Source organism: Camellia sinensis, chromosome 8 (genome assembly GCF_055761805.1).
Source record: "Camellia sinensis isolate YWXY chromosome 8, ASM5576180v1, whole genome shotgun sequence".
In the NCBI taxonomy this organism is placed as follows: domain Eukaryota; kingdom Viridiplantae; phylum Streptophyta; class Magnoliopsida; order Ericales; family Theaceae; genus Camellia; species Camellia sinensis.
In genome coordinates, this window is record NC_138968.1 from 72,539,417 (window position 1) to 72,565,051 (window position 25,635).

Genomic DNA, 25,635 nt, shown 5'->3' on the forward strand with positions numbered 1-25,635 from the left:
CACACAGTCTTTCATGAAATTTCAGTACATTGTTCTCAAATTTGAATCCCGGTCTCGGTTTAGGTTCTCTTTCTTCGATGATCTTCTTCAATAAGTCATCCTGTTGCTGTTTCTCTTTAATTTCTTCAATCAGTGCCGGTTGAACAGAAATAGTAGCTAAGGTTCCACCTTGTTCTCGCAAAACAATTTCGATTTCAGATTTTTCAAGGTCACAAAACAACTCTTTCTGTCCGGTAAGCAAACATGCTACGTTTCCAATTGATTTCCGACTCAATGCATCAGCAACGGTATTGGCTTTTCCCGGATGGTACAAAATCTGCAGGTCATAGTCTTTAATCAGTTCTAGCCATCTCCGCTGTCTCATGTTCAGTTTTTTCTGTGTGAAGAAATATTTCGAATTCTTGTGGTCGGTATATACTTCACATGTCACCCCGTACAGATAGTGACGCCAGATTTTCAGTGCAAATACTACTGCAGCAAGTTCCAGATCATGGGTCGGGTAGTTCTTTTCATGCGGTCTCAGTTGTCGGGAAGCATAGGCAATTACTCTCCCATTCTGCATTAAAACACATCCCAAACCCTTATAAGAAGCATCACTAAAGACAGTATAACCATCCGTACCTGAAGGTAAAGTCAGAACAGGTGCAGTCACTAATCGAGTTTTCAACTCCTGAAACGCAGATTCTCTTTGGTCAGTCCAGTCAAATGATATCCCCTTCTGAGTCAGTTGAGTCAACGGTAAAGCAATTTTGGAGAAATCTCTGACAAATCTTCTGTAATATCCAGCCAAACCCAAAAAGCTTCGGACTTCAGTCACGTTTGTCGGTCTAGGCCAGTTCACTATAGCTTCAATTTTCTGCAGATCAACAGAAATTCCATCTTTGCTGACAACATGCCCCAAAAACATAACATGGTCAAGCCAAAATTCACATTTAGACAGTTTAGCATACAGTTTCTGTTCTCTTAAAGTTTGTAGGGCAAGTCTTAGATGATGTTCATGTTATTCTATATTCTTGGAGTAAATCAATATGTCATCAATAAATACAACAATAAAATTGTCAAGGTATGGTTTAAAAATTCTGTTCATGAGGTCCATAAATGCAGCTGGTGCGTTCGTGACTCCAAAAGGCATAACTAAAAATCCGTAATGTCCATACCTCGTTCTAAAAGCAGTTTTATCAATGTCATCTGATTTAACTTTCAACTGATGGTATCCGGATCTGAGATCAATCTTCGAAAATACTTTAGCACCCTGTAATTGATCAAACAAGTCATCAATACGCGGTAATGGGTATTTATTCTTTACAGTTACCTTATTCAGTTCACGATAGTCAATGCACAGTCTCAGTGAGCCGTCTTTCTTCTTTACAAACAAAACAGGCGCATCCCATGGTGAGGTACTGGGTCTGATGAACTTTTTGTCTAACAGTTCTTGCAGTTGCACTTTCAGTTCTTTCAATTCAGTTGGAGCCATTCGGTACGGAGCTTTAGAAACCGACTATGTTCCGGGAACCACATCAACAGTAAACTCAATCTCCCTGTCAATCAAATCTCCTGGAAAATTGTCTGGAAAGACATCTGGGAATGCTCTGACTATAGGAATACAGTTCACATTAGCATTATCATCAGTAGATACAGTCAGTACAGAACACAGATATCCCTTACATCCCTTTCTAATTAATTTAACGGCTTTCACTGACGAAATCAAATACGGGGGAGGTACTACTCCACACCCATTAAACACAAATTCAGGCAAACCAGGTGGGCGGAAAACAACTTGCTTGGTCACACAGTCAATAGTGGCATGATATTTTTGTAACCAATCCATCCCCAATATTACATCAAAATGATCAATGTTCAATGGTAATAAATCAATAAACAGATGCATATCCCCAACAATGATTTCACATGCAGGGTACATATAAGCACATGTCATGGATCCCCCTACGGGTGATGATACGGCTAGCAGATAGTTCATGGGTTCTAAGGGTCTATTCAATTTCCGTGAGAAAGCATGCGACACATAAGAATGTGTAGACCCCGAATCAATCAATACATATGCGTTTTGTGTACAAATAGAGAGGATACCTGACACAACGGTTTCAGTATTTTGCACGTCTCCCGGTACTAGGGCGAACACTCTGCCCTGCCTCATGGGCTCTTTCCCGGTAGCCTTGGGGTTAGGCTTTGGTGCTACAGTTGATGCTGCTGCGCTTGGTGTAGCTTTACTACTGGCTTGTGGCGCAGAGGGGTAGTCTTTAACCATGTGGCCCACCTTGCCACACCTGTAGCAGGCTCCAGATATTTTGTAGCAGACCCCTTTGTGCTTCTTGCCACACTCAGAACAGGGTGGTATGAAACCACTCCCTTGGCTGGGGCTAGTTGTCGACCCCGTATTCTGTTTCTTGTTGGCCGGGTTGTGCTTGCCTTTCTTGAATTTGAAACCCTGCCTCTTACTACGCCATTCCGACGTTGGTGTTTCAGTTTTCAGTGCTTCAATGTTTGATTCAGCCATCAAGGCTCGGTCAAGAACATTTACATAGTTCGGTAGCTTCAAAACATTGATTCTGTCGAGAATTGCAACATTAAGGCCGCCTTCAAACTTCCTGGCCTTCTTATATTCAGTATCCACCATATGCGGTGCATATCTAGCAAGCTCGGTGAATTTCGTCTCATATTCCGCAACGGACATTGTGCCCTGCTTCAGCTGTTCAAATTCAGTCACTTTTCTATCCCTGACACACTGAGGGAAATACTTTTCAAAGAAGGCTCCTTTGAACTGAGCCCAAGTCATAACTGTATTTTCATTACGGATAAGCATCCACCATCTTCTAGCTTCTTCTTGTAGGGTGAAGGTGGCTAACAATACTTTGTTCGCTTCTGAGCACGGAAACACTTCAAATAGTTTTTCTGTTTCAAGCACCCAAGCTTCAGCCTTTAGCGGTTCTAGTCCTCCCTGAAAGGATGGCGGTTTCATCTTGCTGAATTTATGGGTGAGAGCAATAATATCCCCATCATTTACATTCGCATTAGGTTCCGGCTGTACCGGAGGAGGAGGAGGTGGGGGCTGTTGGTTCTGTTGTTGTTCAAGTCTAGCGGTTATCAGTTCCATCATTCTTTCCATTCTTTCCATTCTTGCCTCAGTAGATGAGGATTCAGGTTCATTTGCATTGTCCATTTCACTATAAGCAGTTATAACAGTTATAAATTGTAACATAAACAGTTGTATATTTAGACAGTTATCACATCAACATGTATTTAGTCATAACATAGCCACACACTTTTCAAGTTCATGAGATGCCCTAATTACTTTTCTAGGACACCCTATAGCTCATTTGGACACGTGTGTGCGGTATAACTCGTGGTAAGTATCGCTCTGATACCACTCTGTCATGACCCAAACCCGGCCCTATGGGTTTAGCACCGTAACCGGCCAGTAATTTGAGATTACCGAAGGCCTGCAGAACAGTAGAATAGTAAAACAGAGTACAGGGCCTGGCGGAAGCCAATACAGTAAATGAATAGTGTCCATGGAGCTGTGTCAGTCTGTATGCCAAAAAGATTTTTCATGCATTCATACATACAACAGTACAGTCTATACAATAATCTACAGTCACACAGTACAGGTACCTAATCCCTTGATAACAGTACAGTAAACATTCAGTCTATACAGAACAGTAGACGGTACAGAAGGGGGAATTGTAAAACACCCCGAAGCCTTAACACGATAGGCTCGGAACCTCGTAGTGAGGCACAAAGGCTGGCTTGACAAAACTGGAGTCTAACCCACGCTCCTAGCTCCGATCTGGCGGCTGAGCACCTACATATATATATATATATATATAAACAGTGAGCTGAAGCCCAGTGAATAACATAATGCGTAAAGGGGTTATGAATGAAATGTCCTTACAGTAATGAAATCAGTTCATTAAACAATACTTCAGTCTTTCAGTCAGAACAGTTATTCAGTCATATGTGGTACATCCATTAGCATAGCAGTAAACAGTAGGTCTTAAAGACCGAACAGTAATGATGGCCATCAATCAGTAAACAGTAGTGGTTCCACGAGGGAGCTGACAGAGATCTCTGTAACAGTAACAGTAAACAGTAGGTGCTAAGGATGCCACAATATAGTTCAGAAGATAGGACATACATTCATTCAGTAAACAATATCAGTTCAGTAAACAGTTCAGTTCAGTATTCAGAAGATAATCATTTGAACATATCTTTACACAATTGTTACTCACAGAGTTTGGGCTACAGTATGCTAGAGCGTGCCTCCCCAGTCGCCAACCCTACACAGTTCACAGGTTGAACACACACTAAGCTACACAGTTGGGAAAGATAACAACTTAATCCCTAATTTGCCTCGGTATGTTCTACATCTATATCCTCAATAAGATGCCTTAAACTAGGTCTAAGAATGCCTAGAATGGGATGAGGATGCAAAGATGTGATCAGAAAACAGTCTCGGAATTTTCAGAAAAACAGAGTCCCGCTCGAGCGCATGTTTCCCCGCTCGAGCGGACATGCAACAAAGGTACACGCTTGAGCGTAAACTTTCCCGCTCGAGCGTACTGTAAAAGTACTGGATGGGTGAAATCTCCGCTCGACGCCCGCTCGAGCTTGAGACATGACTCCGCTCGAGCGCCCAATACTCCGCTCGAGCAGACTGTAAAACAGTGCAGAGATACTGGATGCTCGGATTCCACGCTCGAGCGGCACTTACCCCGCTCGAGCGAAAGTGCAAAATCTGGGAATTCCAGATTGCACCTCCAAGCTCAAACTCACATTCAAATACATTAAAACCAATCCTCTTGGGCCCATTTTCTGGAAAACATTTATAAACACATAGAATAACATGGCTCAAAGCTCAATTTGAGAAATCAAAGCCCAAGGGGTTTTAATTCAAACTCAATTTCAAACCATTTTTCAAGAACAAGATGAACATGCAAACATGCATGTATTCAAATCATTTTGAAGCTCCAACTTGATGCTCTAAGGAGCCAATCTTTTCAAAACATGGTGAAATCATAGACTTAAACATAATTATGAACATGCATGTAACCTTTTGCCATGAAAACAACTCAAACATCTATATTACAAACATGCATGCATGAAATGAGCTTCAAATCAACAACAATGAACCAATTCTAGACTTAAATCACTAGAGGCTCAATAATCTTGCATGAATAAGCTTAAACACAACAAAGAGGGGTTGAATTCCTTACCTAGGTTCCTTGAATGCAAGTCTAGGGGTTCAATTTAGCAATCCACACTTCAATTAGCAAGCAACACACCAAGCAATTCAAGCCAATTCAACAAAATGAACTCAATTCTCTCCTCTAGTCTCTCTCTAGTCGGCAAGGCAAGGAAGAAGGCTGAGGTAAACGTTTTTGGCTCAAGTGTAATGAACTCAAAAGTGTATAGGTAGTGGCCCACTCAAGGGCAAGGTTGTAATTAAGGCCAACTCTGTATTTTATCAATATTTCATCTAATTTAATCATACCTAAACAGTTTTCGAATAAAAACACTATAAAGTCACATTAATTACGACGATCATAAAACACCAATCGGTTTCTAATTCGGCCGCCGATAAGGCCTTCAATGAGCAGTTTAAACACAAGTCATGAACATATCAAACATACAGTCAACAGACAAAATGCAATTCAAACGTACATACTCAGTCAATTCAGTTCTAGTTTTCAGTCAGTTAGTTCCGTAGTTTATTCAGTTCGATTATCAGTCATAATCAGTCTCGGTTAACAGTAATTAGCGGTTAATCAGTCATTAGTCGGTAAGCAGCATGAGAGTTGTTACACGAGCGGACCTCTGTTATATCACGCGCAGATTTTACTGAAAACGCTCAAGCGGGATGTTGGGCGCTCGAGCGGACTGCGTGAACACAGTTTTCCAGATTTCAATAAGGATTGGGTTTTCTTCCAATTCTAGGATTACTTTTGGTTTTTCTATAAGTAGTTGGTTTTCTCCCAAAAACTAGACTACTCCTCAAGTCCTCCAGATCTTATTTTTTGGATTCTAAGGTGTATATCTGGGAAAATTTTGTTAGTTTACTTTGATGTTTTATTGAGTATTCAACTCGTGGTTTAAAGAGAGTACATCAAAGGTTGTGTTTTGTTCTACAAAAGAGAGAGTTGTTCTTCGGTGGATTCTGAAGAATTCGAGTCTGAAGCTTTGGTGGATTCCGAAGTGGCTCATCGTAAAGACAATTCCGAGGTAAAGACGGGTTGGAAGAGGCACATAGAGGTTGGTTCAATTAGGCGTGGATTCGCTAGGTAATTGAGAGTATACTTGTGTAATTCCTTTAAATCTTCTTAGTGGATTGTTTTGTGAATGTTGCTCGTGGTTTTTAAATCACAGTTGGAGGTGTTCAATTGTGGTTTTTTCCAGGTTAAAATCGTTGTGTCTTTTTGTCTTGATTGTTTGATTGAAATTGTTATATACTGCTTAAAATTGTTACATTATCACAAATCAATATCTAGGGTGGATTTCTAGATTTTTCAACTCTTTTTCTCCATTGGAAATTGAGTCCGACAAGTAAGCAATTGGCCACTCCGTAATTGACTCAAAACTGAAGGATTGAGTACATATATACAGATCATGTTGAAGATCTCTGCACTCTTAGTTTTCCATTGTTGAGAGAGCTTTGTGAAGTTTTCATGGCCCGTATTGGGCTCCGCTACAATGCCGCAAACATAGTTCCAAAGCTGTCTGCGAGTTTGGATCATGTGCTGGCTCATAAAGTATGACCAGTTGGGATAATTTGAACCATCTTGCTTGAGCATGACTACCTCATCAGCATCCATGATCAAGAACAAATTCTCAAAGACCAAAAACAAAATAAAAGAAAGATTTGGAATCAAAGTGATGACTTGAATGAAGATGAGCAAATAAAGATGAGATGAGATGGAGTAGAAGTACAAGTGGTGGTGGTATAGTGGTGGGTCTTGGGTTTAATGACTAATGACTAAAAATTGAAACATGCACGGAGAGCCCCGAAATGATGATTTCAGCTGCAACAATTCCAATTCACCCCCCTACTTCGACTGAGAAGTCCAATAAACACTACAAGAAAAAATCAATGTCACGGCGCTTAGAAAAAGACGTTTTTTGAAAAACGTCTTCATTTCTCGTTTTCCAAGACGCGTGCCTTCGCTGATGCTTAACCTTGCCAATTAATTAATGAGTTAAAAAAAGGAAAAAGAAACAAACCTCTGATACTCAAACCTAATAGAATACAACTTTTATTTCCAACATCAGAGTCACACAGATTCATTACCCTCTCCCCTCTCTTTCTCCTTCTCCAACATTATTCTCTGTCTAAAATGGCATGAATGAAGCTCTCTTTGTAGATATTGATGAAGCAACTGATGATGAAGATTTCAAGTAAGTCTATTGTAGATCAAAACCTTAAATCTCTCAATCGTTTTTCATTATTTTTTTATTTTGAAATCTTGTTTTGTGCACTCGATTTGACTAATTTTTTTCGAGATTATTCGATCTCTCTTCGATATTGTTCGATCTCCCTTGATTTGACCAATTTTCTTCAAGATTGTTCGATCTCCCTTGATTTTCATTTATCTAGGGTTTCATTCTACACGGCGCTGAAAAAATGCAGTGGATCTTTTTGAAAGGGCTTTTCAATCTCGCGGTGTGCACTCGAGATTCAGAGATTTTCATGACTGCACAGTAACAATCTAGATCTGTTTTGATTTACATTCTATTAGTTTGATTTCATTCGATTGACTGAAACGGTTGCTTAGGATTTCGATTTCCATTGTTGATCTAGGTGCTCTTCTCTTTTATTGGTCTGACTCAAGCTTGTTTTGGATGATTTTGATTTCGATCTATGTTTTTGTTTTTCTTAGGTATCGGATCTATAGCTCTTTTATTTGTTTTAGTTCTCTCAGGTAGTCAGCTTCAATGGTTTTGATCTGTAACTGTATTTTATTCAAATAGTTTTATTGTTTGTTCTACAAATAGGTAGCTTAGAAGATTTATATATTTTCTCTCACTCTCTGTGTTTCCTCTTTTTAAGGTTTTTATTTGCTAAAAGATGATTGAGCCTTTTGGGATGAAATATGTTTTAAAGTTGATATTAAATAAATTAAGTTATCATTTTTACCAAATAAGGGTGAAATGGAGGGGTTTTGGCCAAATTTCCCTTATAATTATATGTTTGTGTATGTGTAAACAAAATAAAAGCAAAGAAGAACCTGTGTACAAATCTGAATGCTCATTTTTTAGCCTAGCCTGAAAAGGCCTCTACTCTAACAAATTGAAATAACTAAATATCATAATCTATATCCATGCTACTAACAAAAGATTCAATAAGAGAAAAGATATACTTTATGCTTAGACCTTTTTCATATATTTGTGAAAAATTTAATCCCTCAATCTAATTATATAAATGTTCTAATTTTAAACATTTATTGATCTAATTTTGAACTTTAACATTTTCTCACAATTAAACTTCCATTTTAAAATATATTAATACCAACATTAGTATTATTAATATGAAACATGTGCAACACTTCATCATTTACAGACTTTGAAAGTGTCAAGATGGAATTGATCAAAAATACTTTTTGTTGTGTTTGGATCATGGATTGTGGAAGGGATTTGTGAAGGGAAAGGAAAAGTGAAGGGTTTCTTTTCGCAAATTTCTATCCGAATTCATGATTCAAACATAGCCTATAATAATCTATTAAGTGTAATACAATGGAGTATTGAATATGATTTTTAAAATATAACTAATACAAGATTCCAATATTTAACTCTTTAATTATTCTAATGGAGAAGATGTGGAGGGGAAGACCTAAGCTGACAAGGGATGCGGTAGTTAAAAAAGATATTAATTTATTTAATTTAATCGAGCATATAGCCCTTGGTAGATATTGCAGATAATTGAGTTACAGCTTCCTTCATTTTTCAACAACTTTGATCCTCGTGCTGCTGTTGCTAATTTCCCTTCAGGTAATGTACTTTCTAATTTTACCATCAGATTCTCAAGAATTCATCACTGTTGTTTAGCTGGCTCTCGGATGTGCTTACAGCTTGAAAGTGCAAATAACATTTTTTAAAATTGGACATGTCAGGTGTGCAAGCATATTTGGCTGGGCTTACATTTGCATTAGCCGTTTCACCTTGCAGCACTCCTGTGCTGGGAACCTATAGCGATCCCGGATTTACCCTTGTTGTATAGTGATCCGGACATGTGTCCGTGGAGGTTGGTAGTTGTTTATTATCTTGTTTACATCCTTTCTTACTTTGTATTTGAGTTATAGGATGTGTTGGGCGGGTTGGTTTCAGGTTGGTTGAGTTTAGAAACCAAAACTAGTTGCCCAGATTTTTGGCCTGTCCGCTCGAGCGGAGGTGTTGGCGCTCGAGCGGGGAATACATCCATCCAGTATCTTGTTGTGCAGTGTTGTGAGCTCGAGCGTAGGGTTGGGAGCTCGAGCGGAGGCCTGGTTCTGCAAAAGTGCTGGGCGAGTGCATTCTGCGCTCGAGCGGGAGGTTGGCCGCTCGAGCGGAAGTCTGTGAGTGGCCGCTCGAGCGGGGTGTTTTACGCTCGAGCGGAAGACTGGGTTTAAATCCCGAAATTGTGACTTTTCAAATCACTTTTTCACTTTCTCTTCTCTCTCTTACTTTTCCCAAAACACCATTGTTGAGTCTTTCTCTCTAGATACTACCTTCTCTCTAGGTTTTGATCTAGTAGGAGTGATTTGCTCACCTTTGGCCTTTACAAAAAAGTTGTTGATCGTCGAGGGCTTCATTTTAATCTGAAAATCTCGGGTTTTGGAGCACGTTGGGTTTTGTCGTCTTCTCCTTTGGGACTCCGAATTTGAGGTAGGGATAACCTACTCCTCTCTATGGGTTTTGTCTTTAAATTTTGGTATTTTGAGATGTTGGGCTTGGTTTGGTAATTTTGTGAAAGTTTGGGGCTTTTGTGTAATTTTACAAAAGTTGGGGTTTTATTCATAATAAACCTAGATGCATGTTTGGCATAGAAAAAAATGGAATGATTGTTGAATCATTGATGAAAATGGAACCTAAGGGTTGAAATGGTAATTATGGAAAATGGCCTAATTACATTGTTTAATTAATTGGGATAATTAATTGGTAAGAAATGAGGAAATGAAATGTTGATTGAATATCCATTTGTGCATTTATTTTCTGTATTAGAAATAACTGCTTGGGGCTATCGGTAGAGGATAGTCGAGATTGTTGTAGACAATGCATGATGATTAGGTAAACGGAAACTAATCAATGGAATGTGTCATGGGACTTGACGGTTGATAAAATACATTAATTGTGTGTATTGTGTGACTGTATATAGAACCAATGTGTTTATATACGTTATGTGTAGAGGAGGAGATAGGGGATGTACTCCGCGGTTTAGGGGAAGATAGGGGATGTACCTCTAAACCGGATAGGTATTTGGAGGAGATAGGGGATGTACTCCGTAGACAGAGCTCATATGCTTGTCTAGAGAAGTGAAGATAGAGCTCATATGCTTATCTTTGTGAAGTGAAGTGTGGATACAGCTTGTATGCTTATCTGTGGATATTGTTGATATACATATCTGTTGTAGAGTGTGGATACAGCTTGTATGCTTATCTGTGGATATTGTTGATATACATATCTGTTGAGAATGTGGATATAGCTTTTATGCTTATCTGAATGTGAGATATAGTTTTTATACATATCTGTGGAAATGATGATAGAGCTAGCATGCTTATCTGTTGAAAAAGGGAAAATGAAAAGTAATTGGGACTTGTAAGTCGTTGACATAAATATGTAATTTATGTGATTGTATCAGTGTTGACCAACTATCAATTGCTAATGTTTTAGTCATTGTCCATGGTTGGTTTAGTGTATTTCTACTGGGCTGTGGCTCACCCTATATGGGAACATCATTTTCAGGTACAGGAAGCATGCCACCTCCAAGGACATAGCTGGGAGGCTAGTGGCGGGCATAGTTTTGTCGTTTTACTTTTGATGTATTACATGTAATTTCAAGCCAAGGGCTTAATGTGTAAACGAGTTAGAACTCTTGTTGTAACCAAGTGTTAACTTGGAAAGCTGTAAGCCCGTAGGGCATTTTGTTATGAGGTTAACATGTAATACTCATGTAATGGAACTCTAATGAATGAAAGAATGTGGTGAGTCTATATGTAAATGCATGTCTTATCTGATGGGTTTATTGTTATTATTTTGAGGGCGTTACAACTTGGTATCAGAGCGTACCGGGTTCGAATACTTTGGGTACGTGGGAAGTGATTAGGATCACAGTGGGTTTGTCTCGCTTGATAGAGACGTAGATGTAGTACCATATGCTATGTGTTTATTTGATAACATGCTTATGTGACTATGTGGGTATGGGATTTAATTTTTGGGATGTTGATTGGATCCTTGAGTTTCTGGGAGTCTTGTTGGAAAAGCACTTGATCAACGCTGTTTCTAACCGGAACTCTAGTAACGCCTCGGGACTATCATTATCCGGAAATGAAATTCGTAAGTGCTTATGTGTTTATGTGCTGATGTGGAGTGAATTACACTTGTCCATGCCTTAGGACGCGAGTGTTTAGTTTCGGCACATTTATGAATGTGCTAACGTTCTGTGTTGCCTCTATTAGGATGTCAGGACGAGGAAGAGGTGCTAGGCGTGGTAGACCTGCGAGGCAGGAAGTACCGTTACAGGGTGAGATTCCGGCAGTGCAGGAGGGAGTTGGGCAGGCCAATGTGGCCGAGCCAGTAGGTCAGCAAGCTATGGGTGCCTTGGCCAGAGAGATAGCAGGAGCTTTAGGTATTCTTAGAGCTGGGAATCAGGCAGCTGAGACAGGGCCTTCCTTCTTGAAGAGGGAGTTCTTCCGGTGTAATCCGGACGAGTTTATCGGGGATCCTAAAGAGCCGCTTAAGGCAGATGAATGGCTCGAACAGACAACGAAGACGTTTGAGATGCTTGGCATCGAGGACGGAGCACTGAAAGTGACCTTGGCATCCTTCCAACTGAAGGGAGATGCGGGTCAATGGTGGAAGTACGAGAAAGCTCGTGTTGGTGGTACTTGGGAGGCGTTTGTGAATGCTTTTCAGGAGAGGTTTTTATCAGCAGCAGCTAGGGAGAAGCTGAGGGATCAGTTTAGCCGGCTTAATCAGTAGGGCTTGTCAGTGGCCGAGTTTGAGGCTACTTTTACCAGTCTGTCTAGGTTTGCACCTGAACTGGTGGCGTCTGAGGAACGCCGTTGCTATGAGTTTGAGCGGAAGTTGAGGCGGGGCCTCAAGTTGAGAATTGGTGGGTCTTACATTCGAGAGTATAGACACCTGGTAGATGCTGCAGCTCATATGGAGCTTATGATGCAGGAGGAGGATGAGGGTCAGAGAGGCTCCAAGAGGAGCCAGGATAGTCAGAGTGATGGTAGGAGGCAGAGGGGTTATAACCCTCAGCAGTCGCAGGGTGGTGTTGCTAGATCGACCTTCCCAGTGCCGAGTGCAGGCTCCGGGAGAGGTGGTCAGGGGGATTTCACCTGTTACAAGTGTGGCCAGCTGGGTCACAAGGTTTCAGTTTGCCCGCAGAAGGGTGGGGGTCAGAAAGCTGCTTCTTCTTCAGCTAGATCGCAGAGTCAGAGTTTGGGCAGGGGGCAGCTCTTGACTTGTTATCAGTGTGGACAACCTGGGCACATGAAGAGGTTTTGCCCACAGTTGAGTGCCACTTCGGGAGCGTCTGGTTCTAGACAGACGCAGGGTTTTCAGCCAGCTCAGTCTGTGCAGGCCTCGAGGGCCAATCCGGGAACTTCGTCATCCCAGTCTGTGCAGCAGTCTTTTGCTCCGAGAGGTGAGCAGGTAGACCAGGGGCCTACGGGGCGCGTGTATGCTGTTACTGCGCAGGATTTGGTACCGGCTCCATCAGTAGTGAGAGGTACTTTTCTGTTTTGCAACTCAGTTGCTAGTGTGTTGATAGACACGGGTGCATCTCATTCTTTTGTATCTGCTGCATTTGCATCTGTTTTGGAATTGGAGTTAGCACAGTTAGCATCTCCTATTTGTGTGGTATCGCCTTTGGGCGGTGAGTTGATTCTGAAACAGGGTGTTAGAGGATGTGATATAGAGGTCGCCGATTATAGGCTTCCTTTTCCGTTTGTTGTCATGCCCATGAAGGGTTTTGATGTTATTTTGGGTATGGACTGGTTATCGTCATACCGGGCTGTTATTGATTGCTACCGCCAGAGGGTTACATTGTGTACCTTGAGCGGGGAGTGGTTCCATTTCTTGGGAGACCGGGTTGGTAGTGTTTTGCCACCGGGGTATGATTCGCGAGGGCGAAGTGAGCTTAGTAGTCTACTTGCCAGCTTTGAGAGTGGTGAGAGTGGTGAGACCCAGGTTGTGTTACCGAGGGTGGTTTGTGAGTATTCGGATGTCTTTCCCGAAGATCTTGTTAGTTTGCCACCTCACCGAGAGATAGAGTTCTCTATTGATTTAGTGCCTGGTACGGCGCCGATTTCTATGGCACCTTACCGTTTTGCTCCAGCAGAGTTGGTTGAGTTGAAAGTTCAGCTCCAGGAATTGCTCGATAAGGGCTTTGTTCGCCCTAGTGTTTCACCGTGGGGAGCGCCGGCCCTCTTTGTTAAAAAGAAAGATGGTGCCTTGAGATTGTGTATAGACTACCGGAAGTTGAATCGGGCTACGGTTAAGAATAAGTATCCTATGCCCCGTATAGATGATTTGTTTGACCAGTTGAAGGGTTCCCGTTGTTTCTCTAAGATAGACTTGAGATCGGGTTACCATCAGTTGAGGGTCAGGGAGGAAGATATTCCTAAGACGGCATTCCGTACGCGGTATGGCCATTACGAGTTTCTGGTGATGCCATTCGGGCTTACCAATGCACCGGCAGTCTTTATGGACTTGATGAACCGGATTTTCCGGGAGTTCTTAGACCGATTTGTGGTTGTCTTCGTGGACGACATCCTTATCTATTCGTCTTCTGAGGAGGAGCACGAGGCACACTTGAGAGTGGTGCTTGAATTGCTTAGAGCCCATAGGCTGTATGCCAAGTTTGGGAAGTGTGAGTTCTGGCTGGGGGAAGTCAAATTCTTAGGCCACGTGGTATCCGGGGAAGGGGTGTCTGTTGATACATCCAAGGTTGAGGCAGTGCAAGATTGGGCACAGCCTAAGAGTGTGTTTGAGATCCGCAGTTTTCTGGGATTGGCTGGGTATTACCGTCGGTTTGTGAAAGATTTCTCCAGGTTAGCGTCACCGTTGACTAGACTGACTCGGAAGGGAGTCAAGTTTGTGTGGAGTGAGAGTTGTGAAAAGTCGTTCCAAGAGTTGAAAGTTAGACTAACCACCGCTCCGGTGTTGATTATTCCGGAGAGAGGGTTGGGTTATGCTGTATATTGTGATGCCTCACGAGAGGGTTTGGGTTGTGTGTTGATGCAGGAGGGAAAAGTGGTAGCTTATGGTTCACGTCAGTTGAAAATTCACGAGGAGAATTACCCCACACATGACCTAGAGTTAGCAGCTGTGATATTTGCCTTGAAAATCTGGAGGCACTACCTTTATGGTGAGAGGTTCGAGGTATTCTCGGATCACAAGAGTTTGAAGTATCTGTTTACACAGAGAGACTTGAATCTGAGGCAGAGGAGATGGATGGAGTTCATCGAGGATTATGATTTTGAGTTGCATTATCATCCGGGAAAGGCCAATGTTGTGGCCGATGCCCTTAGTAGGAAAACCATTAGTGATGTAGCTTGTATAGCCATCCGGGAATGGGTGATGTTGGGAGCACTTGGCGAGTTTGATTTGCTACTGGGCGAATCTGTCGAGGCTGCGGCCTTGTTTTCTGTTGTTGCGCAGCCTACACTTGTGATTAGAGTGTTAGAGGCACAGAGAGGTGACCTTGAGGTAGAATCCCTCCGAGAGAAGATCTCCAGTGGGAAAGTTGAGAAGGGTTTGACAGTGTATCCCGACCTGAGTGTGAGATACCGAAACCGTTTGTTTGTACCGGAGTCTTGCCGAGAGGAAGTACTTCGAGAGTTTCACCATTCGCGCCTTGCAGTGCATCCGGGAGGTACTAAGATGTATCAGGATTTGGGTCGCCAGTTTTGGTGGCGGGGTATGAAGAGAGATGTGGCTGTTTTCGTATCAAGGTGCCTTACTTGCCAGCAAGTGAAGGCCGAGCATCAGAGGCCAGCGGGTTTGTTGCAACCCTTGCCTATTGCCGAGTGGAAGTGGGAGCATGTCACTATGGACTTCGTTGTGGGTCTTCCGAGGACTCAGCGGGGTAGTGATGCTATTTGGGTGGTTGTAGACCGGTTGACTAAGTCGGCGCACTTTATTCCTATGCGCGTGAGAGATTCGGTAGATCATCTCGCCGATTTGTATATTCGGGACGTAGTGAGATTGCACGGGGTCCCAGTGACGATTGTCTCAGATAGAGATCCTCGTTTTACTGCTAGGTTGTGGCAGAGTTTGCAGAGTGCCTTGGGCACTAAGTTGACCTTTAGTACGGCTTATCATCCTCAGACTGACGGGCAGTCCGAGCGTACTATTCAGATCCTCGAGGATATGCTTCGGGGTTGTGTCCTGGATTTCAGTGGGACGTGGGAGAGGCACTTGCCATTGGTAGAGTTTGCCTACAACAACAGTTTTCAGTCTAGCATCGGTATGGCACCGTTTGAGGCCTTGTATGGCCGACCGTGTAGGTCTCCAGTTTGTTGGGCCGAGGTGGGTGATGCACCTTTGTTGGGTCCGGAGTTGGTTAGGGAGACGACGGAGAATGTTGAGCTTATCCGTAGGAGGCTTGTTACAGCCCAGAGTCGACAAAAGAGTTATGCCGACCGTAGGAGGAGGCCTTTGGCGTTTGAGGTAGGTGATCATGTCTTTCTGAAGATATCACCTAGGCGAGGTCTGATGAGGTTTGGGAAGAGTGGGAAGTTATCCCCTCGGTTTATTGGTCCTTTTGAGATCCTTGAGAGGATTGGTGAGGTTGCTTATCGATTAGCCTTACCACCGCAGTTGTCCGGAGTGCATGACGTGTTTCATGTGAGTATGCTTCGGAAGTATGAACCAGATCCATCACATGTGCTGGATTGGACTGATTTAGAGGTAGATGAGGATGCCTCGTATGAGGAGAGACCGGTTCGGGTCTTGGATAGGCGGGATCAGGTCCTGCGTGGCAAGACCATTCCTTTGGTGAAAGTCTTGTGGAAACATCACGGAGTGGAGGAAGCCACTTGGGAACGTGAGTTGGAAGTCCGAGAGAAATATCCGGACTTGTTTGTTGATATGTAATCTTATATTTAAATTTTACATTTTTGTTGAACTTAAGAGCTTTTATATATGTCTTAAGTTGTGAAACATTGAAAATGTTTTGATTATTGGAAGTATGTTTGGAACTTGCCTCATATGGAAGTTGAATGTGACACTATATGTGTTGAATATATTGTTGAAATTGGAAAGATAGTGCATAATGTTAATGCATGTTGAAAATACATATGTTGTTTACATATTGTGATATGTCTCTTGTTAAAGGGATGGGATGACCGGTAATGGGTCGAATTGTTGAATGTTAAATTGTAACATTGTTTAAAATGGAGGAAAACTTGTTTTTGAAAACTTGTGTTTAATTTCGGGGACGAAATTCTTTAAGGGGGGGAGGTTATAGCGATCCCGGATTTACCCTTGTTGTATAGTGATCCGGACATGTGTCCGTGGAGGTTGGTAGTTGTTTATTATCTTGTTTACATCCTTTCTTACTTTGTATTTGAGTTATAGGATGTGTTGGGCGGGTTGGTTTCAGGTTGGTTGAGTTTAGAAACCAAAACTAGTTGCCCAGATTTTTGGCCTGTCCGCTCGAGCGGAGGTGTTGGCGCTCGAGCGGGGAATACATCCATCCAGTATCTTGTTGTGCAGTGTTGTGAGCTCGAGCGTAGGGTTGGGAGCTCGAGCGGAGGCCTGGTTCTGCAAAAGTGCTGGGCGAGTGCATTCTGCGCTCGAGCGGGAGGTTGGCCGCTCGAGCGGAAGTCTGTGAGTGGCCGCTCGAGCGGGGTGTTTTACGCTCGAGCGGAAGACTGGGTTTAAATCCCGAAATTGTGACTTTTCAAATCACTTTTTCACTTTCTCTTCTCTCTCTTACTTTTCCCAAAACACCATTGTTGAGTCTTTCTCTCTAGATACTACCTTCTCTCTAGGTTTTGATCTAGTAGGAGTGATTTGCTCACCTTTGGCCTTTACAAAAAAGTTGTTGATCGTCGAGGGCTTCATTTTAATCTGAAAATCTCGGGTTTTGGAGCACGTTGGGTTTTGTCGTCTTCTCCTTTGGGACTCCGAATTTGAGGTAGGGATAACCTACTCCTCTCTATGGGTTTTGTCTTTAAATTTTGGTATTTTGAGATGTTGGGCTTGGTTTGGTAATTTTGTGAAAGTTTGGGGCTTTTGTGTAATTTTACAAAAGTTGGGGTTTTATTCATAATAAACCTAGATGCATGTTTGGCATAGAAAAAAATGGAATGATTGTTGAATCATTGATGAAAATGGAACCTAAGGGTTGAAATGGTAATTATGGAAAATGGCCTAATTACATTGTTTAATTAATTGGGATAATTAATTGGTAAGAAATGAGGAAATGAAATGTTGATTGAATATCCATTTGTGCATTTATTTTCTGTATTAGAAATAACTGCTTGGGGCTATCGGTAGAGGATAGTCGAGATTGTTGTAGACAATGCATGATGATTAGGTAAACGGAAACTAATCAATGGAATGTGTCATGGGACTTGACGGTTGATAAAATACATTAATTGTGTGTATTGTGTGACTGTATATAGAACCAATGTGTTTATATACGTTATGTGTAGAGGAGGAGATAGGGGATGTACTCCGCGGTTTAGGGGAAGATAGGGGATGTACCTCTAAACCGGATAGGTATTTGGAGGAGATAGGGGATGTACTCCGTAGACAGAGCTCATATGCTTGTCTAGAGAAGTGAAGATAGAGCTCATATGCTTATCTTTGTGAAGTGAAGTGTGGATACAGCTTGTATGCTTATCTGTGGATATTGTTGATATACATATCTGTTGTAGAGTGTGGATACAGCTTGTATGCTTATCTGTGGATATTGTTGATATACATATCTGTTGAGAATGTGGATATAGCTTTTATGCTTATCTGAATGTGAGATATAGTTTTTATACATATCTGTGGAAATGATGATAGAGCTAGCATGCTTATCTGTTGAAAAAGGGAAAATGAAAAGTAATTGGGACTTGTAAGTCGTTGACATAAATATGTAATTTATGTGATTGTATCAGTGTTGACCAACTATCAATTGCTAATGTTTTAGTCATTGTCCATGGTTGGTTTAGTGTATTTCTACTGGGCTGTGGCTCACCCTATATGGGAACATCATTTTCAGGTACAGGAAGCATGCCACCTCCAAGGACATAGCTGGGAGGCTAGTGGCGGGCATAGTTTTGTCGTTTTACTTTTGATGTATTACATGTAATTTCAAGCCAAGGGCTTAATGTGTAAACGAGTTAGAACTCTTGTTGTAACCAAGTGTTAACTTGGAAAGCTGTAAGCCCGTAGGGCATTTTGTTATGAGGTTAACATGTAATACTCATGTAATGGAACTCTAATGAATGAAAGAATGTGGTGAGTCTATATGTAAATGCATGTCTTATCTGATGGGTTTATTGTTATTATTTTGAGGGCGTTACAGAACCCTGCTTGGATATGTAGCTGCATCCAAGGTACTTTTAAATGTTTATTGATTTCAGTTTCCATCTGAATTATTACCTTTTCAGACTGCTTGATACTGATCGTTCTGGGCCTATAATGATGGCTTAGCACTCTTATCTCTATGTCTCATGTTTGGATGCATCATATATGCTATACATTGCATTTGAGCTTCTAAACCTATTATTTAATTACATAACAAGCAGGACAACTTAGTATGACTGCATTTATTTCACAGTTGAGGGAGCAAAATTGGCACAATATTGGTGGGGCCAATATTTATAATTTTATAGGAAACCCAGTTTGCAAGAAGTCTACCCAAGTGAAATTTTGAGACTCAGGAGGGGCCATGGCCCCCCTTCATCCAAACATAGGCCCACCCCTAGATCCATCTTTGAGTTGATAGTTTGCATAATGCTTACTGGTTGATTATTTAATTCGATCCTCAGTTCCAATATTGAGACAAAAAATGCAGTCATAAATAAATAACTAATGTGAAACTCATAACAGGATCCAGTAATAGGTGGCAGCTTACTGTTGACATACACAACTGGCTATGTTGCTCCTCTACTTCTAGCTGCTTCTTTTGCAGGAGCATTGCAGGTATACTCTTTTTTCACTATGTAAAATCTTGTATGTGAACTCTTGATGTGCATAATTTACTGCTGCTTTTCCCCTCCTTTCTGAGGTATATATAGATAGTGCATTGTGGGCCAGGGCCAAAATTATGATTGTTCCAATGGCTTAGTGTACTTAGCCAATGATTTGGCAGGGCCTACTAGGGAGACAATGGGACTATGCCCGTGTCATCACTGATAAACTATTTGCCACTCTGTTTCGTTCTTACTCCTACACTTTTTGTTTGTCTAATTTTTATTGTTCGTTTGTATCTTGGGCAATTTCTAACACATTGTCTGTAGAGCCTGCTTTCATTCTGCAAATTCTTAGCATGGATCAACCCAATGAGGTATTTTCTCCCCATTTTTTGGCATTAGGATAAGTTGTGCTTGAGGTTCCTTTTTTGCATCTACTCTTCAATGTTCATCTTCATTAGTGGTTAGATGTTGACAATTATGTTCCTTCGAGTGTGGTTGTCGCTCATACACATGACGTTAGAAAAAAGAAGCTTTCAGAAATGATCGGGGGTTCTGGAGCTGGTTCAGTTGGTTCAATCTCAGGTTTGAATTATTTTATTGTTTTAAATTTGTTACAATTTTTCTCCTGAAAAAATGATACATTCTTTGAGGTTTTCTCTATGCTGATAATAATCATGATATGCCAGGTACAGTTCAAACTTCTAGTGGAAGCATTTCTTCTGCAGCGGTGAGTTTATTCTTGCCTTTCAAATTAATGGCCATGCTTTGTATACTTTTTACCTATGAACTAATAGAAATTTTAGGGCTTCATGAAGTAATCTTGACACTAGAATTTTGGTGGATGGAACTTCTAATGAAAATTCCATTTTTGGCTTACTCAAAAGGGTTCTGCTTTTTCAATTACTTACCTCCTTCATCTCTTCTCCAAAAGATAAGGATCCATGGAATTTTCATTAGAGAAAAGAAGATACAATGGATGGATGAGATTAAAAAAAAAGAAGTGAAAAAGGGGTGCTTCAAGACAATAAGAAGCTTGTTACCCAACCCATGGAATAAAATAGTGATGTATATTACCCATAGTAAAGACCAAGTTTTAGAATGCAAGAACGAGTGTGTGCTCAAATGCCAAATGATTTGAGATCAATATACCAAGTATTAAAGCAAGATAATAGGATAATTATGAGAGAGTATGCACAAGTTTATCAAATTCAAGGTACTAATTTTGTGTTAGGGATGTCAAGCATATATCACAATGAAACACAACCACCCAAAGCATCCAAAGACGTCATCAAAACCGAAGCATAGGACTAACAAATCTATATGACCAAATGCAAAACAAAGCCCACACTCTTTTCAGATCCAATTGAAATTTTATGGAGGTTAAAAATGACCTGTCATAGGAAGTGACTAAGATGTTCCCTTTTTTAGCCAACATTTTTTGTCTTATTTGTTGATCTAGGGACCCATCTAATGTGTGCATTTAAGGATGAGAATGGATCCAAATGCTCCAAGGGCCTAAAACTTGAGTTCTCATGTATATGCTTGACATGATAATAACAATTGCGATCTGGATTGTAGGCTTGTAGAATCTTATGACCCTAAATGGTCAAAAAGATCCAAATTGTTGTAAAATTGGTATATTATAGCTGGATTGTAAGTAGGATCTTGTAGGATTGCAGTTAGGATCTTTGGGTTGGTGATTTTTCACCTCATCTTTATTATGCATCATCCTTGTTGGTATTTTTACCTTTTTTCATTGTTATAAAAGTATAATCTTATGATTCTTGATCCGATATGATTCAATCTACTAGACTCTCTCACCATTCTCATATCCTGATTTATTAACCATGATGCCAGAGTTGCCTTGAACTGAACTATTATCCATGGTCAAGGTAGATTCCTTCGGTTTTCATAGTAAAATTTGTCTCTTTTTTGGGAAAAGAAATATAATGTGCTATTAGTGCTATATATGAGAGAAGACAAAATCAAAGCTTAATGCAAATTTTATGTCTCATGGTGTTGCAAGCCTTAGGCTCAATATTCAGTTGCTAGACCCTTAAAGTTTGTGCTTCGTGGCATTTCCTTGATCTATGCCTTGGTTTTTTATTCATCTCATGGATTATAAATCTTCATCATGTAGTATCATCAATTCTATTTTCATGATGGTAAAATGAAGCATGGCATAGTAATCAATTTAATATTTGAATAAATGCATGTGAAATTTAAATCTTATGAATTTAGGCCTCCAAGGAGTCATTTCGACATGTTTATCTAGCTTCAATATGATGTACACGTTAATCTTTTTGCAGGTTTCTGAAGGATCATTTGTCAAAAAATCGGCAGTAAGCATGCTTAGTGGGAAGAAACCTGTTTAGGCTGTTGTGAGTATTTTCTTATAATTTTTTTCTTAGCATGTCCTGTTTTATGCATATTGTGTTAGATAACATTTTTTTGCATCTTTGTGTTCTATTATTGGGTTTATATGTTTTCTCAGCCTGCTAGTAAGAAATGAGGGGCTGTAAAATCAGGTGTCAATAAGAAAGGAGATGCTGTTGGACAGTTAAAAACATCCAAACCAGCTGAACCTGAAGACGTTGAGGTAAATCATTGATAATTTTATTTTATCTATTTGATGTGCAGCTTGTACTATCTCTTGTGATGATGACTGTGTACGACGTTTTAATTGCGCCACTTTTTAACAAGCTCACTCCAGTGAGTTTCAAATATTTTTTTAGCCCATTTTACTTGAAGAAATCAATTCAAGTTCATGTTTAGTTTAATGGTAATTTATTGTGGAACTTGCCTTGATATATGGTTTTTATTGTATCCTTCATTGTTGCCTACTGTTTGCTTACAGTATTACTAGTTTTCTGAAAGATCTTAGGGCCTCATCTTAAAAGTTGCGTGGCAATTTTCTTATAGGAGCACCCTAAAACATTTATTTATCTGCATAGCCAATTCATGCTGGTTAATGGGTTGTGTGCAAACTTGCTTGGTGGACTGGGTAGTGATAGACACAACATTTTCATTTTGATAGAAATTTGGGTGATGTTCAAGAATCTATATCAAAATAATCATTAGAATGGTTTGCAATGGCGAAGCAACATTCTATGGTTCCGCATGAGTGGTTGCATTGCACTAGGATCTGGTGTGTTTGGCATGTCTTTCTTTATTTTTTGTTTGGCTTGTCTTTGGCATGTTTGTAGACACTTCAATGTAAATTCTAGGAGTGTAGTTAATGCTGCTGCTGTGTTGTTGTTATGATTAGTTTTATATGTGAGAGAATCTGTTTTTACAGAGCTTATAGTTTCCTGTTGTTGGAGGAGAGGGAACATTTCTAGTTAGTATATATGCTGGAAAAATAACATTTCCTTTCTAATTAATTATGCTCAGATGAAATTAGTTGTAAACATGCTGGACCTTCCTTCTTTAACCATACTGGATTGATAAATTTGCAGGAATGGTGATTGACACTTTGTTATTCCTTTTCATGCATGTGGGGGACTCCAAAACTTGTGCAGAAAATGCCTACCATACAGGTAAATCTATGGACTTGGTTTTAACTTGGATGATTTTCATGATTTTCCCCCCTCCTAATAATGATAAAGGACCATGTAACAGCTGTGGAAGGATGGCAAGAAACAGGCAGATGCCACTACAAGGATTTTCATGATTTTCCCCCCTCCTAATAATTCTGTGTTTCTCATGGCATATCTGCCTAGCCTTGCTCTTTCCCCTGGCATCAACCACAGCCACATCCCCCTCCGGCACCATCTCCTTCTCTGCCTACCCCAACCCTCACCACCAAAAACTATCACCTCTTTCCACTTCATTGTCTATTCCCAACAGCCGAACACCACCACCAACCACTGTTCCAACGCTACCACCACAAAAACAACCCACCACCAAACCCTCTATCAACACCACCACAATCTAATCACCACCAACATTAAACTCAGTAGCTAGTATTACGGATGAATTAACCAAAACTCTTCTAGTGATGATTAGAGTCGATTACTTGATATTTTAATAACTCAGTAGTTTTCATTTTTTTACACTACTCATTCTTCTCAATCAAACTCGAAGAACAACTGACAAGCGAGTATTAAAGCAACTATCAGTGTAGATGCAATGCTGGAGATCTTGCAGCACTCAGCTGAGGAAAAGGTAAGGTCATTTATGCTAGTTCATTATTTCAACCTTTTGGGTGTAAATGCATTTTGCGTAGGCATTGAACAATGAAGCCGAATTGCCATTTTGGTCACTTTTGTGATGTGCTAGATTTGTGTGAATGGCAGCAGCAGTATCTATTGTGGGATTGAATTTATGTTTAGCTGGCAATACTATTTTATACCTGCAAAATTGCCTGAAGTAAGCATGTAGTTTGACCTTTTTTTTGGATGCCACATTCAAGTAATCTTCTACTCACTTTTGAACATAATAGGTTTTGATTCAGGTTGCCTCCTTAACTCATTGAACTGAAAATTAACACAAGTAATAAGTTCTAGATATATATATATATATATATTAAAGTCTTTGAATGTCTATTTTTCTTCTTTTCAGATAAATTAGTTAAATGGCTGGTTTGGCATGCCTACCTAAAATCTGTTCAGTGTTAAGGCTAGGCACTGGCTGTATTGATCTGACGAGAATTTGATAGGGCTCAAATTCAAAAGCAAACTATAACTTTGCTAGAATTTGAGCTTCAGTATTTTTATACTTTAAACTGTTGGACCAATTGATGTCATAACAAATCATCCAGAGGTATAGCTATTTGACCACATCATAGCTGCAGTGTGAATTTTTCAAGGCAGCATAGGAACTCAAAACATGTGAATTTGGATACTATTTTATCACCATCAGTACTTACTAAGTCTTGGGATTTTTTTTTTGTCAACAGGAAAAGAAGTTGGAAGAAGAGGATGAAGCCTTCAACTTGCTTCCCAGTGCTGTAAAGAGTACATGATTGGTCTTGCAACTATGTTGTATAGCATACAGTTGATTCCCCCCCCCTTCTTTTTATGCTAGACATTCATCCATGCAATTTAAATATCTTGATTTTTTTTGTGCCGAGCTGTAAAGGGTACATGATTGATCTTTTTTTTTGTGTTGATTTGTTTTGTAATAACTTTCAACTTATCACTAGGCACTAGTTTAACTTTATTTCATCTTGAAATTGAAATATTTTTGTATATTGAGAAGCATAAATTGATCTAGTATTATGTTTACCTAAATTTAGTTAATATATTGAATATTTTTCATCTTTATTACAGGTAATTTGTTTTCGTTAAATTTCATAGAATTAGCACAATTTAAAAAAAAAAAAAAATTTGAAGCTATGACGGCGTTTTCAAAACGTCACTATAGATGATGTCAATGGTAACATTTTTAAAATAAAAAAGATCTACTACGACGTTTTCAAAACGTCGCTAAATATTGCATGACGTCATTGTACCGTTATGCAGCATATTTAGCGGCGTTTTTTAAAACGCCGCCTATACTAAATATAGCGACGTTTTGAAAGCGTCATAAAGTTATAGCGACGGCCGCATCTTCGACGTTTGGTATTAAACGTCACGAAAACAATTAGCGGCGTTTTTGATAGCTATAGCGGCGTTTTTAAAACGCCACTAAAAACCTAATTTCCAGCAGTGAAATCAACCCACTGATCAACACGAACACACATTGCAAACAAGGCCGGCCCTAGTTTTCGGAGGCTTAAGACGAAATAATTTTTCAGGACCTTTTAGATATTCATAAAAAATAAAAATAAAAATATCCTGTTTGGTTTAGAATTTTCAAAAATAATTATCCGAGTTTGCAATTCGTATTTTTTTTTATATTTTTTGTATTTGGCAACTTTTTTTGTTTTTTGTTTTTATTAGAAAAAGCACAAATATTATAATTTTTAAGTATATCTACAAAATAAATAAATAAAATTGCGTAAAATATTTAAAAAACCACTAAAAAACACATAATTGGGCCATAAAAAGAGATGAAAAAAAAAATAGGCTCCACCGACATGTACATATATTTTACATTTTATTTTTTTAATTGGGCTAACAATTAACACTTATAAATATTTTTTAACTGGCCTTTTATCAATTGGGCCAAATAAAACTTTTGAAACTTTTTAAAATGACTTAAATTAATTAAACAAAATTGAATAATTTTAAAATTTTGATATAATACAAAATAATAAATTTGAAAACCTTTATTTAAGCCTAATTTTTAGAACTCTAGGCACAGGCTTCGTGGCCTTAGTATAGGGCCGGCCCTGGGT

The 25,635-nt window shown here is 39.9% G+C and overlaps 1 protein-coding gene and 1 long non-coding RNA gene across 2 annotated transcripts; both read left to right on the forward strand.

The window, feature by feature from the left end:
* The first annotated feature begins 18,744 nt into the window (after positions 1 to 18,744).
* Positions 18,745 to 23,462, forward strand: LOC114281855 (protein MOR1-like). The gene is made up of 9 exons (XM_082882835.1): positions 18,745 to 18,770; positions 19,267 to 19,359; positions 19,677 to 19,723; positions 19,811 to 19,934; positions 20,039 to 20,079; positions 21,662 to 21,733; positions 21,847 to 21,951; positions 22,811 to 22,891; positions 22,974 to 23,462. Exons 3-6 carry the CDS (start codon positions 19,706 to 19,708, stop codon positions 21,725 to 21,727), a joined length of 249 nt encoding a protein of 82 aa, XP_082738961.1. The 5' UTR covers positions 18,745 to 18,770; positions 19,267 to 19,359; positions 19,677 to 19,705; the 3' UTR covers positions 21,728 to 21,733; positions 21,847 to 21,951; positions 22,811 to 22,891; positions 22,974 to 23,462.
* LOC145796982 (uncharacterized) lies at positions 23,461 to 24,580 on the forward strand. Its single transcript, XR_014337840.1, has 2 exons — positions 23,461 to 23,519; positions 24,253 to 24,580. It is a non-coding gene; the product is annotated as an uncharacterized LOC145796982 (long non-coding RNA).
* Positions 24,581 to 25,635: the final 1,055 nt, after the last annotated feature.